The sequence below is a fragment of the Acomys minous genome (genome assembly GCF_964271855.1).
Source record: "Acomys minous genome assembly, chromosome: 18".
In the NCBI taxonomy this organism is placed as follows: domain Eukaryota; kingdom Metazoa; phylum Chordata; class Mammalia; order Rodentia; family Muridae; genus Acomys; species Acomys minous.
Genome location: NC_140501.1, coordinates 22220555 through 22235491, shown reverse-complemented (window position 1 = coordinate 22235491; position 14937 = coordinate 22220555). Strand labels below are relative to the sequence as shown.

At 42.2% G+C, this 14937-nt stretch overlaps 1 protein-coding gene across 9 annotated transcripts in view; it reads right to left on the bottom strand.

The window, feature by feature from the left end:
- KLF12 (KLF transcription factor 12) overlaps positions 1-14937 on the bottom strand; it is a 581105-nt gene that overhangs the window by 239022 nt on the left and 327146 nt on the right. For 7 of the 9 annotated variants that reach the window (XM_084767870.1, XM_084767872.1, XM_084767871.1 and 4 more), the window contains one exon: positions 7637-7726. The exons of the other annotated variants lie outside the window; for them this stretch is intronic. In XM_084767870.1, coding sequence (XP_084623996.1) covers positions 7637-7726 — 90 coding nt within the window. The remainder of the gene's footprint in view (positions 1-7636; positions 7727-14937) is intronic. 9 annotated transcript variants of the gene reach the window in all.

Sequence of the window (14937 nt, the reverse complement as noted above, 5' to 3'; positions counted from 1 at the left end):
GGTGTAGAGGTATGTGCACAGTGCACACAGCATCCAGATGAGAACTCCGGATCCCCTGGGACAGGTGGTTGTGAGCTGACAAAAAGGGTGCTGGGAACTTGGGGCTTCTGAAAGAACAACATATGCTCTTAACTGCTGAGCAACCTCCCTTACCTCAAAAGATTTTTAAACATTTCTTTTTAATTTATCATTTATACACTCAAATTCATCACTGCAGATGTACATTTCCTTGTCTTGATCCAAATTTCTTTTCTTTTAAATTAAGCACATATGCAATATCTGTATGTAGATTTGTGCACATAAGTGCTGTAGTGCCCATGAGAGCCAGAAGAGGGCATCAGATCTCGGGGGGGGGGCGGTGGAGTTACATGTAGTTGTGAGCCACTCCACTTGGGTCCTGAACACCACATTTCACTTGTCTACAAGAACAGTATGCACTCTGAATCGCTGAGCCATCTCCTCAGGCCCCTAAAATTCTTTTCTAACATCCTTTTCCTTCTGTCGGAAGAAGTTGCCATTCTAAGTGGTATTCAGTGATTTTTATTAAGTTGCTGTTCTAAATGGTATTCAGTGATTTTTATTCCTCTGTATAAATGAGGTATGTTTTCCTACTCTGCCTGATTATTATTGTTGTTGTTGTTGTTGTTGTTGTTGCTGCTGCTGCTGCTGCTGCTGTTGTTATCGTTATTTTCCTTTGTTTTGTTTCATTGTGGAAGAGTCTCATTTCAAACCAGCTGTGCAGTAGACAACACCCTTGCACTCCCTTCTCTTCTGTTTCCATTACCCTGTGCCGGGCTCACTGGCATGCACTACCACAGCCACACCCAGCCTGCCTCTGCCTGCTTTTAAGACTTTCTTTTATGCGTTTGCAGCAATTGGATAGTGTGCTTGCCGTGATTTCTACTTCTTGAGTTTCCCTTCACGTTTTGAGATGTATAGATTTATAGTTTCCACTGTATTTGACCAGTGTTTTGGAAGCTCTGTTTACTTGTTTGCCAACTCCCTGAAAGTATGCTGGTGCACGTTGGCTAGACAACTTCCTATTATTCCATCACTGAGCTGCACTTTGTTTTCCAGCTTTCACCCTCTCTGTGCTCCATTTTATATAGCTATGTGTGCGTTTATAGTCAGTATTCTTTTTCCTCTGTAGTGTGTTATGCTTAAAATCAGACATTGTTCCATTTCCAGCTATTTAAATTGTTTTTTTTATAGTTTTCTTTTCCTAAAATATTCATATTTTCATTCAAATCTGTGTGCGTGTTGATGCAATGATACAAACGTTTTAAAGTCCTGGACTGTTAAGTTCACTAATGTCATTTTTAGATATATCTTGATCCACGTTTGCATTTGCTACATGTATCTGGGTTTCTTACTCCTTTGAATATGTACCAATCTTTACTGGATGCCAGACATTGTCCTTTTCAGTTTATTTAGTGCTACAGTTCGGTGACTTCCTCTGGGGGCAGTTTTTGTTCTGGAACAGGGCTGAACTTCACACAGACTGGTTTTATCCTTTCTGTGCCTGGTTCCAGACTGGTCACTGCAGACGCAAGTCTAATGGTTGCAATACTAAGGAGCTTGAAACCCAACATTAGGCTGGGGTTGCTCTGGCCTCTCCTAGAACCCGTGCTTGCAGAAGGCCTCTCTGTTTGGGTTTGTATTGACACATGTGCTGCAAACATCCTTTAGCTCCTGGCCTTCTAGGTGTTAGATTTGTGCCTTCGTTCTTTGACAGAAAACTGGTTACTCAGCCGAATGCCTTGATGACCCTTGGGAAGGCCTCCAGCACACTCCCTAACTCCACTTTCTCTTACACTGCTCCCCTCAGAACATCTCTCTGGCTCACCAGGTTCCACCCTCTGCTTACCATGCAGACCTTGCAGGCCCCTGCTTCACAGCTCTGATGCTACCTCCAGGTCCCAGGGAAGTGACATCACAGCCCCTCTGGTTGCTCTGATGCTACCTCCAGGTCCCAGGGAAGTGACATCACAGCCCCTCTGGCTTTGCTTTTTTTCCTGAGGGTCAATGCTTCCCGCGCAAAAGGTAAAAAATGGGGTGTCTCTGTTGCTTGTTTTTTTCCCCAGTGTTTGTGTTGGGAAATGGCTTCACACAGCACACAATTAGAAGTAAAGCCCTCCATGGGTCAAGTAGGATATTTTTGTAAGGCACTTCATACACTGCGCAAACATCGAGACAGAGAGAAATACATACTTCACAGTCTAAGTACACCTACTGTTACTGCAGAAAAATGAGGACTGGACCTCAGTCTGGCACAAGCACAATATCCTGAGGAGGTTAATTTGCCCATACTCCAAATCCTGAAATTCCTCAAAGCATGCAATTGCTTTACGAAATATTCCTTTTTATAACACACGGGACCCCATAAAAATGCAAATGCCTCTCAGAAAGGGTCACATGTTCCGTGCCCCTCATTGAGTGAGGCTGCAGTGACAACTGGTCATCTGTGGGAACCTTGATCCATTGTAGCATAATGGGAGGGTAGGGGCTCGGGATGGCGGGGACAAAAGAGTAAAGCCGAAGGAGAAAGACTCCAGCTAAAGGGAAGGAGGAGGGAAAACGGAATTACCAACTTCCTCTGGTGCCCAGGGCAGGCCCTGTGGGACAAGATTTGTGTTCCAGTTATATTTCCCTTGGGTGATATCTTTAATTACTATCACAGCTCATTGATTTTCAATTCTTTCTATTAATACATTTATTGGCCATTCTGACATTATTAAATTCAGGCCAACTCTGCATCTTTAGCAGAGGAGATCTCGTCCCTAAAACCATGAATTCTGTGAGCATAGATTTTTTTTTTCTTCCTCTGCTTAGAGAAAAAAAAAAAAAAAGGAGGGGAGGGGACTTCACACGTTACCAAGATCATGGATACTGTGTGTGCTTTGAAGTCATGGTACTATTATGCCAAGATTTCACTAAAGATCAAAAGATCTCTGCTGTGGGTCATCAGAGAGTATGAAGTGATCAGCAAATTCAGATCTTTAAGATATTCCACCAATTTACCAGCAACGCCAGCCCTGTGTTCCACAGTGGGAGAGGAAAGAATGCGGCCCCGTTAAAGGGCAATGCAAGTGACATTTTTAATAAACGCCTGCTCTTCACTTCTGACAAAGTCGTTAAAGTAACTGAGTCTACCTAAGCCTCCACACGAAGATGGACATTAAAGATTTAGTGTAAAATTAAACAAAGACGTTAACCAAGGGAGGAAGAGAGTCTCGCAGTTGGTGCTTTGTTCCCTCACGCTGCCGAATTGGAAAGTAATTGCCTGCCTTGAGTAAACATTACAGAGCGTGGTCTCCAGGTTCAGCTACCATGCTGTACCTGCATCCGTCTATATTTCTGTAGGAAGTATAAGCATTGAGGTCGCTTTCAAAGCAGCACCAGTCTCAAACCCCTCTCCCTTGTGCAGTGTGGCAAACAGGCTCCGGCTTTACAAAACCAGCGTCCGAATGAATCGCTGTTGATCGAGCCCTGCCTATTCATGAGCTCCTGAGCCAAGATGACGAATAATGAAGAGCATAAAGCGAAAGAATTCCTCCATTACAGCTGCTTGGCAGTCCTCCTCGGGCCTTTACTATACAGAAATACCCTCAGCCCTGGCCTATGAGCATCCTGCAGAACGCTCTGTGAGTCTCAGAGGGAATCGGCAAGCCTCCGCTGTCCCTCTTACCCCACTGTGTCTAGAATACACACGCTCTAAGCAAGACTAGGGGTGCAGGCCTGCAATCCTAGCTCCTCGGAAGGCTGAAAGGTCCAGATCTACTTGAGCTACAGAGTGAGAGTTCAAGGCCAGTTTGGACCACTTAGTGAGACTTTGTCTTAGTAAAAAGTAAAAAGAGAAAAAAAAAAAAAGAGGTTGAAGATATGGCTAGCTAGGAGAGCCTGGCTCAGCACGGCCAACACACTAGGGTGAAAGGCAGGAGGGGGTCTGCAGTTGAAGCTTTACCTTAAATTTCTTGGTTGAATCACAGAGTAACTTAGATGTTCAAATCTCCGCTAAAAACAGAACCAGTCAGGTAAACTTTAGCAAACTGCACCTGAAGCAACAGGGAAGGTGTCTCTCACCACCCGCCACAGGAAGACAAGCTATTGAGAGGCTAGGTGGCGTCACCACTTCCCGGCTAAGGACCACTGGGCTGAGAAAGACTCAGCCTGACTGACAGGCCTAGTATCTGGTCCAATAGGCACCTGTGCTCACCTAGGACTCACTTTAATGTTTTTGTGTTTTTGCATTCACGCACAAGTAGCTTCTTTTGGAGTATGATGGTGAAATCTACTGTTAGAAATGTTCTCCCTCGTCCCTTGACCTTCTCTGATCATAGGCTATCTGAGGAAACCTGGGTAGTAGAATCTCTCCCCGCACTACACTCTCACTGCACGGATGAGGACAGAAAAATCAAAGAAACCCAGAGATGAGAAAGAGCTGCTTAACGTCACTCAAACCAGTAAACTGCGGGGCCAGGAAGAAGGTCATTATTTTATGTCTTTGAGGCAGCCTCTTTCGCTACATTCAGCCTCCTCTCTAGTCCGATCATTCTAGAACTCTTCTCCCGCAGTCCTCCTTTGCTTAGTAACACGTCAGAACATCCAAAGGTTGGAGGCTTTGGAGACATTCTTCTAACAGCAGGGTATATGCACCAGAGGTCAAAGACAAAGTCACTCCCTCGCTCCTGGCTGGGGTCCCTGAAGTTATCCTGAGAGCGCACTTCCTTGCTGCAGAGTGCTCAGCAGCGTGCCCTGTCTTAGGACAAGCCTGAAGGAAACTGAATTCACAGGACCGTGTACTGATCTTCAACGTCACTTGAAGTATGAGCCTTGGAACTCTGTCCACACAGGGCTAGTGCCTATGTGTGGCTATTTCTCTTCTGTTCACGTGGCTACAAGATGAAGATCTCTCCTCCCCAATGAAAATATGAGTGTCCAATATTTGTAATTCCATGTGTATGTGTACGTTCACAGCTACCGTATGAGGTAGACAAATCAAGCTGGTGACCAGCAAATTAAATTTACATACATGCTATGCTGGTTAGAATGGATAGGCAATGGTTAAATCACATATTAACTGAACACATGTCGTATATACTGGCAACCAGTAAGAGTGGCAAATAAGAAACAGAAGAAATAGCTCCTGCTATTGATTATGTATCTTAAAGGTGGTGTCCTGAGATGTGTTAACAGATTCTATGAATGCGCCAACTCTAGGCTTCTTTATCCATTGCTGCCATATAGAATGGTTTGGTCAGTGTTTGGTCTCTGAAACTAACACATGTAGCCATTTTCAAAAGCCTTTAACTGTATGTATGAGCATTCACTTCAATTTCTCTAACATACTTTATATTTTATGACAAATTAAAATTCAATCTACTTTTGTTGTGAGATAAGAGTTTTAAAATCTTCACAATTCTAATATTTTTCTCTAAAAGTTAGGCCTCAGATACAGAAATCATATGGTATACATAGCACGTATCCCATAATTTCTGGTGAAAAATCCAGTACAGTAGCCTAAAATGAAAACCACTAAACTCATGTCACTAAACACTAGAGGCAGTTTCTTTTGAAAGTTTCCCACAGGAGGATAAAAGAAGATTATACAGTTGTAGAGGTAAGAAATACACACAAAGCTGAAGAAAAAAATAAAGTTTCTATTTCTTTCCACCATCTACAAGCTAAATTGGTGCCATTCACAAAAAAAAGTTCCTTGTAATGCACAGAAGCTTATTAATAATAAGGAGCCTACATTTTTTCCTGTCCATAGCGAAGAACAATCTTTCTATAAATCATGTGATGTACAATTCGTATTCACTATAAGAACTATGTGGATATTGGCCTTTTTTTCCTGAAAACCCTGAATGCTTCATGCAAACCTTACCTGGGAACTGAAAAATGACCAAAAAGTAGAAAGAATTCTACTGGATAATGTTCCATAGTATCAGGCTGGTGACAGTGACCTCTGTTTCTGACCCCTGGTCCACACCATAGCTTATGAGTTTCCGTAGTTTTTGCCTCTCTCTAACATGTGTGGTTTCAATAGAATTATTGTTCATGTTGAAGAAAGTCCGAGCAGATAAGAGGAATGCTGAGAAATACAGACTTCCTTTCTTTTCCCTTTTCTCCCCTATCTGTAAGAAAAGGCCCTCTTTCCTATATTATAATGTGAAGAGATCACACAGACATTCGTTTTGCTAAAGTCATGACATGGTTCACATTTTAGGAAATGAATTGAGAGAGTAGAGCGCTGACAGAACAGCACCAACCTGTCCTGTTGTTAGGTTAATTAATCCAAGTCAGTGCTAACTGCATGATCAGGAAGCTTAACCTGATGAACCTGAAAGCTCATCTATGAACAGTTAACATGGGGCCTGTGTGGTCCTTTACTTTCATGATGCTCTACTCTCTCACCATGGAGTGGTCCTTACTCCAACACAGAGCTGGGGACCGTTACTGATGGGCACTCGCTACACTTTTCATTTCAGTGCTACAAAAATCAATGCCAGATGAGAAGATGAAGCGACATCCTTGGCCAGAACAGAGACTTGTTTCAAACACTGGCTTGCACTTTAGAGGGAGAAGGGATGAGATGCTGCATGTGGCCCACACAACGCAGAGGAATGCAGAAGTGGCTGACAGAAGCCTTAGGGCTACTACAGGTCCTAAGCTCAGTGGCCATTAATTACAAAGGTGATGACATACTAAGAGGCTAGGCCTAAGGGAGGTCTCAGATGGACATAACCACATTGATTTTTATGCTGTATTTGTGAGATGCTATTTACACTTAAATTTTATTTAGAGTTTTTTAAAGTACAAAATGACTAATGCTTTATTAAGACATGCATTCGTAAGGCAGAAATGATGAATTTCGTTATGTCCTTTTGTCAGCTCTTAGTGCTGCCTAAGTAGTGGCAATGTCATAAGGTATGTGGCCAGTGTGCACTCAGGAATGCAGTAATTTCTCCTCTAAATGCCATGGTCAGGCACCCCTGCAATCAGTTATATTGGCTTGATGGCTTTTATTAGCAAGGCTTTAAATAGTCCCCATGATAAAATAACTGCACACTCTCAAATGTAATCTGTTCCTAGATACTCTGTTTTCTTTATCATAAATTAATTGAGGAGTCTATCTGTGTATTGCTGGATAATTTTTCTTTGGCTCTTGGGTGCTTTTCACATTAATTTTCCCAATTTCATCAGCCATCTACAACTGGTAGAGTTTTAAAGACAGGGAGGAGTTCTAGATAGAAATAAAAAAAAGAAACCCAATTACCCAACAGCAGTATCCTCATGCCTGTTCACTGGCATCTCCTAATTTAGAACTTCATATTGAGGAGTTATATTCCCATCTTAAGTTAAAGGCTTTCTCTCTACTTTGGTTTCAATAGGTTTTCATGTAGCAATCTTAACTCAGCCATCAGGGACTCATAAGGTCACCACGAAGAAGACTTAGCTTCAGAATGCTATCCACTCCTAAGGGGGATGCTGATGTTTAATGTGGCAAGTGGGCGAGAATCAACCACAGGCTCCGGTGATTGCTTGGGCCAGGGATGGAAGAGAGGACGCTGCTCTGGAAGTGAATGGACCAGCCATGAGAAGGAAGGGGGCATCTGTGGAGATTTCTGCTTACCCCTTGTTCAGATTCCAAAAGCTCTGTTTTGACTCTGACTGCAGGCATCCCGTCAAGCATTAGCATTCTGATCTCAAGGGTGTTGAGAGTCTGAGAATAGAAGAAAGATGAAGATTCAGTTCCGAAGCTCCAGGAGGGGACAGCATCGGGTACCCCTCCTTCACTGCCATCCCTTCAGGACTGCTAACCTAATTCTTTAAGGATGGAGCATAATTAAGTGAGAATATCAGCATAACCAATTATCCCCCGTATCTGAACTTTCATTTGAAATAATGACTAGGAAGTACACTGAATCAATGTGACTCTCTGACCTCTGGGTTGGAGGTCAGGCTGTAATAAACTGCACTGTGGAACCATTACGTTAATTTATATGAGGCTAGAAAATGTATCACACCTTCTCCACAGTGGGAGGATATACAAAAGGATCCAGAAAAGAAACGGCCAGAGAAAAATACTCTTTATACTCTTGAAGCCAGAATAATCTCAAGACAAAGTAATATAATCCTAGTTTTGCTTAATTTTTATATTATGCTAATGCTGAACAAATGAAAGCGTCTACGTATTAGCCTTCATGCAACTATCTAAAAGCCACCAAATGCAAGTTTTAATTTAAAAGTGAACAGCTACAAGTCCTCAGGAAGGAAGAGCTTGTTCTAACTCTCATACACATTTGGCTCCGTTTATCACCTCTAAAGGAAAGCCACATTAAAACTGTGGCTCAACAGATGTCGAGTGTTGATTAGAAAAGTGAAATCAAGTTCCTATTTCTCTAATTCTCTCTGCTTTAGGCATTTTCTGAATCATCAGCCATCTACAAAAGCCATCAGAAAGTCACATGGGAGGGGCCCAAATTAGACTCATTATAAAACACATTTCAAGCATGGCAACTTCAAACTGACCTGCTGACTAAACTCAGAAGCTGACATGACTGAACCTGAGGTTTCAGCAGAGTCACTCAATGACCTTGCTGAGGTGATGTGACATTAAAGAGACCTTACTATGTGGGTATGTACATATTTATGTGTATAATAAAAGCATTATATGTATAAATGTGTACATATTTGCATGTATAGATGTGTGTTATAGACATATAAATATATTCCCCTTATGTGTGTATAACTTGTTTCTTATTAGTAAATTTTACCAATTCATGAAACATGGGACAAAAAAATGTTAATTGGCTGTAAGAACAAATTTCTGTGTGTGCTTATATATATAAAACAGTTCCTAAATATTTGCCTACAAGGAGACAAAGGTTAGTATAGTGTCCAGAGTTTGATGTTTTCACTTTTCAGGCAGGTAGTTTTCATGAAAACAGTTCAATTAAAAACTCCATTCCAACAAATCATAGTTGGAGAATTTAATACCAAATTCTACCAACAGGGCGCAGTACAGTGAAGGGCTCCCAGTTCCCCAGTGCCTGACTCTGTGTGAGAATGCTCTAAGAAGTACCACTTAGAGGGCCTCTCAGAAATGTTTTCTCTAAGACATCAACAAGAAATGGGAAAGCACACTGATTCTCCTTACCTGTGAGGAACACTGAAAACGATCACATCCCCTGAACTATCACAATTTCCTGTCATATTGTTTCCCTCAGAAGTGCACACACTGTCCATGTTTGGGGAGTATTTATCATCCTAACAGATCTAAACAAAAACAGCTACAATATTGCTTAACACATCTAGTGCACTCCATTAACTTAAAAATCCTTTCTTTAGGATGGGGTGGTGTGTGGGGGATGTTTACACATGGATCATCTCTCTCAGACAGGAACTTGTCACTTGTTGCTGCCAGTTTGGAGTGCTACCAGCTACTGGGGAAAGCGGAGAAGGATGCCTTGCTGCAGCTAGAAAGGCAGCCCTCTACCACTCAGCCTGTTTTCCCTGGGCAGCTCAGCTACTCTCCCTTCACAAAGCCTCCCAATGCTGCTTGGTTTGGTAGACAGTGAAGGATGAGCTTCTTACCCAGGAGCGGCCCCGCCCAGATGAGAAGGGAAGAAGATACCTTATAAGGGAAGGCTAGGCCAAGCTGTAGCACACAGGGGGAGCACTGCAGGAAAGGAAGGTTTGATGAACTGTTAGAACCTCTTAGGGGCTTGTGTCCCTCTTAGAGCTCTGGACCAGTTTACAGCTGGCCTACTCTAACCACTGTCCCCAGTAGCTGTGACAAACTCAAAAGCTTCAAAAGTGCAAGCAAGCCAGGGTTTTGAAATTAAAAACTGGTAAGTCATGAAAACCTGACCGGGTTACATCACCCATTTAGCATATTTAAGTCACTATATTTTCACAGGTGGTTTTTTTTTCCTTCCTTTTCACTGTTGGGTCTTGAAATTATCCAAGCAGTCGAGCCAAAATGCATATTTTAGTTTCATATAAGTGAAAAAACCCACAGATTTTGTTTGTTTGTTCTTGTTTTTTTTTTTTAAATGAAGTCAAGGTTTCTTGGGAGTAATCTACCTCCATGGCTTTTTGAGGCCCATGCCCAGCCACAACCCATCAGACAACATATGCAGCAATGTTCACACTAGAGAACAGCCTCCACGGCTAAAGTCCTTCAATCAGTGCAGCAATTGATAATCGTGCAGACAACACTGCACCACTCACAAATGAAGCCTATTTTTCTACACCTAGAATTCTAGCCCCACTTCACAGACTTAGGAGCACTGAGATCCCCAACTTGAGGCTCAACCATCAGGAAGGTACTGGGGAAGGTGACAGAATGTCCAGTAATCAGACAGCATTGATGATATCATCTGTTTAAAATACTGGTAGATCCATTTCAGTAAAAAGATCAGACACATAGGATATCAGATGACTGCAGATTTTAAAGACATAATAGGTGCTGACAAATTGAATTTGTTGTCAAACATGTCTTTCTATGATCTCAATTGAAACATATTTGCACAAAACTCGAGTCCAAGTGCATCAAAGGCTTCGACATAAAAACAGACACACTAAATCTATTAGAAGAGAAAGTGGGGAAGAGTCTTGAACTCTCTGGCACAGGAGATAACTTCCTGAACAGAACACCAACAGCTTAGGCTCTAAAGTCGACAATTGACAAACGGGACCTCTTGAAACTGAAAAGATTCTGTAAGGCAAAGGACACTGTCAATAGAATGAAATGACAGTCTATAGACTGGGAAAAGATCTTCGCCAATCCTACATCCAACAAAGAGCTAATATCCAAAATATATTTTAAAAAACTCAAGAAATTAAACATCAACAAACAAAATGGAGCTAATATCCGAAAAATATTTTAAAAACTCAAGAAATTAAACATCAACAAACAAAATGGAGCAAAGAGCTAAACAGAATTCTCAACAGAGGAATCTCAAATGGTCAAGAAGCACTTTAAAAAATGCTCAATGTCCTTAATCATTAGGGGAATGCAAATCAAAACAACTCTGAGATTCCATTTTCCCTCCCTCAGAAGGGCTAAGATAAAAAACACATGCTGGTGAGGATGTGGAATAAGGGGAACAGTCCTCCATTTCTGGTGGCACTGCAAACTTGGGTAACCACTCGGGAAATCAATGTGGTGCCTTCTCAGAAAATTGGGAATAGTGCTACCTCAAGACTCAGCTTCCACTCCTGGGCATATATCCAAAAGAAGCTCCACAGCAAGGACATTTGCTCAACTATATTCATAGATGCTTCATTTGTAATAGTCAGAATCTGGAAACAAACAATATGTCCCCAACCAAAGAATGGATAAGGAAACTATGGTACATTTTACACAATTCAGCCATTAAAAATAAGGAAGTCAGAAACGATGCAGGCAGGCAAATGGATGGAACCAGAAAACATCATCCTGAGTGAGGTAACCCAGACACAGAAAGACACACATGGTATGTACACATTTAAAAGTGTATTTTAGACATATAGTACAGGATAAACATACTAAACTGCACAGACTCAGAGAGGATAACAAGGAAGACCCACGGCTTAAATTTCTCTCAGAAGGGGAAACAGAATAGATAGCTGTAGAGGATGAAGAGAGGGAACAAGGTAGGAGAGGGACCATAGAGAGATATGTGGGTGGAGCAGGGATGGGAGGACAGAAGACCTGAAGGGAAAACAGAGGCATCCTGTTTTCCAGTGATGAACTGGAGACACAAGACAGGGTAGGCTTCTGGAACAATAAAGGGGGACTCTAGCTGAGATTCCTAGTAGCAGGGGCCATGGAGACTGAAGAGGACACCCTCTAACTAGATAAGAACTCCTAATGGAAGGAGGGGAACACCAACTCACCCACAAAATCTTCCACCCAAAAATTACCCTGCCTACAAGATGTGCAGGGATAAAGATAGAACAGAGATTGAGGGAATGTCCAACCAATGCCTGGACCAACCCAAGACCCACCCCATGGAAGAGAGCCAACCTCTGACACTATCTACGATACTCTGCTATGCCTGCAGACAGGAGCCTAGCAGAGCTGTCCTCTCAGAGGCTTCACCCAGGAGTAGGTCAAAACAGAAGCTGAGACTCATAGCATTGCATGAAGCATCAGGAATATTGTGGGGAGAAAGAGGAAAAGAAGTCCACAAGAACACCAAAAAAGCCAACTAACCAAGGCCCAGAGGGGCTTGTGGAGACTGAAGCACTAACCAAGGACCCTGCATGGACTGGACCTAGGGCTTTTATACAGATGTAGCCAATGGGCAGCTCAGGCTTCATGTGGGTCCTCTAGTATCTGTTGCCTGCTCTTTGGTCATTTCCCCTTGGTTGGGCTGCCTGGGAAGAGGAGGAGCTCAATCCTTATGCAAGTTGATGATGTGGAGTGGGTGGGAACATGGGGGCGGCTCCCTTTTCTGAGGAATAGGAGAGGAAGTAGAAGGAAGGAGGTGGTACTGGAATGAGAGGAGGGAGGGGGCTATGATTGGGATGAAAATATATTAAAATGCCAAAAGAAAACTGAATCTGTTATGGTATGAGGAGGCTGGGTCAACTGGGATAATACAGGCTTGGGCAGTCAGTACTGAGCTGTCTGAGATTTATATTAGATTATTCTTCCTAACCAGAAACTTCCTAATGGTATTTGTTTTGTTCTCTGATGGTACAGGACACATTTGCTTAAATACACATATTTTCTTCACTTTATGTGTGGCTGTATGTACATGCACATACGGGACCTCAGACCTGTAGCCGTGTCATGTTGAAAGCCATGTCAGAGGCTGATGGATGCCTCAGTATGCCCTGCCCAGAATGCTGCCATAATGTTATAGATGGTATAGCAGATTCTTACAGGTTTCCAAGGCAAGCATGTTAGATGGCTCACAGTACCATTCTGTGGGTACCTTATCCATCAGGAAAAGCAGCAGAGTCAGATTACAAGGAACTTGAGCTTTCTGCATAGAAGAATACCTCAGGGGCAGTGACCTCTCCTGTCTTGTCTTACTTGTGCCGCATTGCCAACCATAAAGAAAACAACAACGGTAGTTGCTTTCTCAAATCCTACAATACATGCGCTGATTCAACCAGATACCAATTCCAAAGCCTGTGCTGAAACTCAAGACAACCCAAGAGGTCCTCCCCCTCTGTCTGCCTTTCTAGATGAAGGACTCATACACCTACTGGGTTAGAATAGTGTGTGTGCTTCGGTAACAACTTCACTTGCTCTGTAGCACACCACGCAGTGGAATGGAATAAACATTTTTATTCAAAAAGCAAAGGAATGAGAGCTCCTGAGGCCTCATAGTTAGTCAGTGGCATCGTGCCATAAACCCTATGAGTAACCGCAAGCTTTGCCCTTCTCAATGACACTCTACTGAACAATCCATTCATACACTTTCCCGCCTGTTTATTTTCCTTATCAATATATGCAACCTGCTCACAAACGCAGAAAAAAATATGAGCAACTTATTGAAGGTCCAGTGAAAGGGGTTTTGAATTCTCAGTGACTGTTCCTCCCAAGGCTCAGCTGGCTCAGTCACATGAGCCTTTTGGTGACTGGCAACATCAATATTTTAGAGAATAGTAATATTAAGTTAAGGTAGCTTCTCTTTTCAAAGCTATTTCCCATTTCTCCATGTGAACTTGTTTGAACATCCCCTTAGCTTACTGAGATTATGTATCTATCTATAAATGACTCATACTTCATTTAGCCAGTCAGTCCCATCCTGGTTTCAGCACCCAAGGGCTCTGTGTAATCTCATCTGCAATTTTTTTTAAATACATTCTTGGTGGCTTGTTCTCTAGTCCCACAATATGGAATGCATTTCGATAGTAGAGTCCTATCATATTACATATCCTATACACAGGACACATGCTCATTGGATTTATATTCCACCTATAATTGCTAAGGTTAAGAGTAAGCATGCATTTGACTCGGCTGTCATATCCTCACTTGTAACTCAGTTCTACAGGACATATTAACACCCAACCTACCTGAATGGAGAAAAGAAACATTTTAAATGGAGACTTTGCCCTTTTGGCTTCTAGTGCAGCTTTCCACATTTCATTCCTTTGCAGCCTGTTCTTATTAATGAACACACACACACACACACACACACACACACACACACACACACACACACATACACACACAGCCAAAGCTGGCCTAGAAGGAATTGAAAGTATATGCCAGCATGCCTGGCTTTTGATTACATTTTATTTACAGAACTATGAGCTCTCTATGAAGACCCTTAATTTAAAGCCCTGAGGTGATTTCCATGACCTATGTGTACAGTACTCTGAAAAACCCGTCTTTAGACTAAAAAAAAAAATGTTTCCATACAAGTCTCCTAAGGAAGCATGCAGAATGGTTTCTCTCCTAAGGACCACCTCAACAACTACAGTGAAGGACAGTCTGCAGCCTGCGTTAGTCCATAGCTAAGCCCCACAATATACAGTTTACACAAATATTTAGAAGTGTTTCCTATAAGTACCAGTTGCTAAACCAGATGTGAATAAGAGAAGCTCATATCTGAGTTGCAAATGGATGCTTTTAAAATGGCAGCCAATACAACTTGAACTGGAATCTTAAATTTAATTGTCAAAGAGCCTCAATAATGCCATAGACCATGTAGCATCTTATAGACCACAACAAGGCACAATGTTGGTCCCAAAGGTTATAGCACTTACTGAGTCTGTAGCCATCTTTGTCTAGACAAGTGTACATACTATGATGTCTACACATGACAAACAATTTCACAGCACATATATAATGATGCTGACCAATCACTAGGATACACATGGCTGTACACACAAATGCATGCCTTCTTCGCTTTGTCTCAACATGCAGAAGGAGGTTAAAATGGCACCTGAGCTTCCAAACAGCATTGCCCATTTCAACCTTAA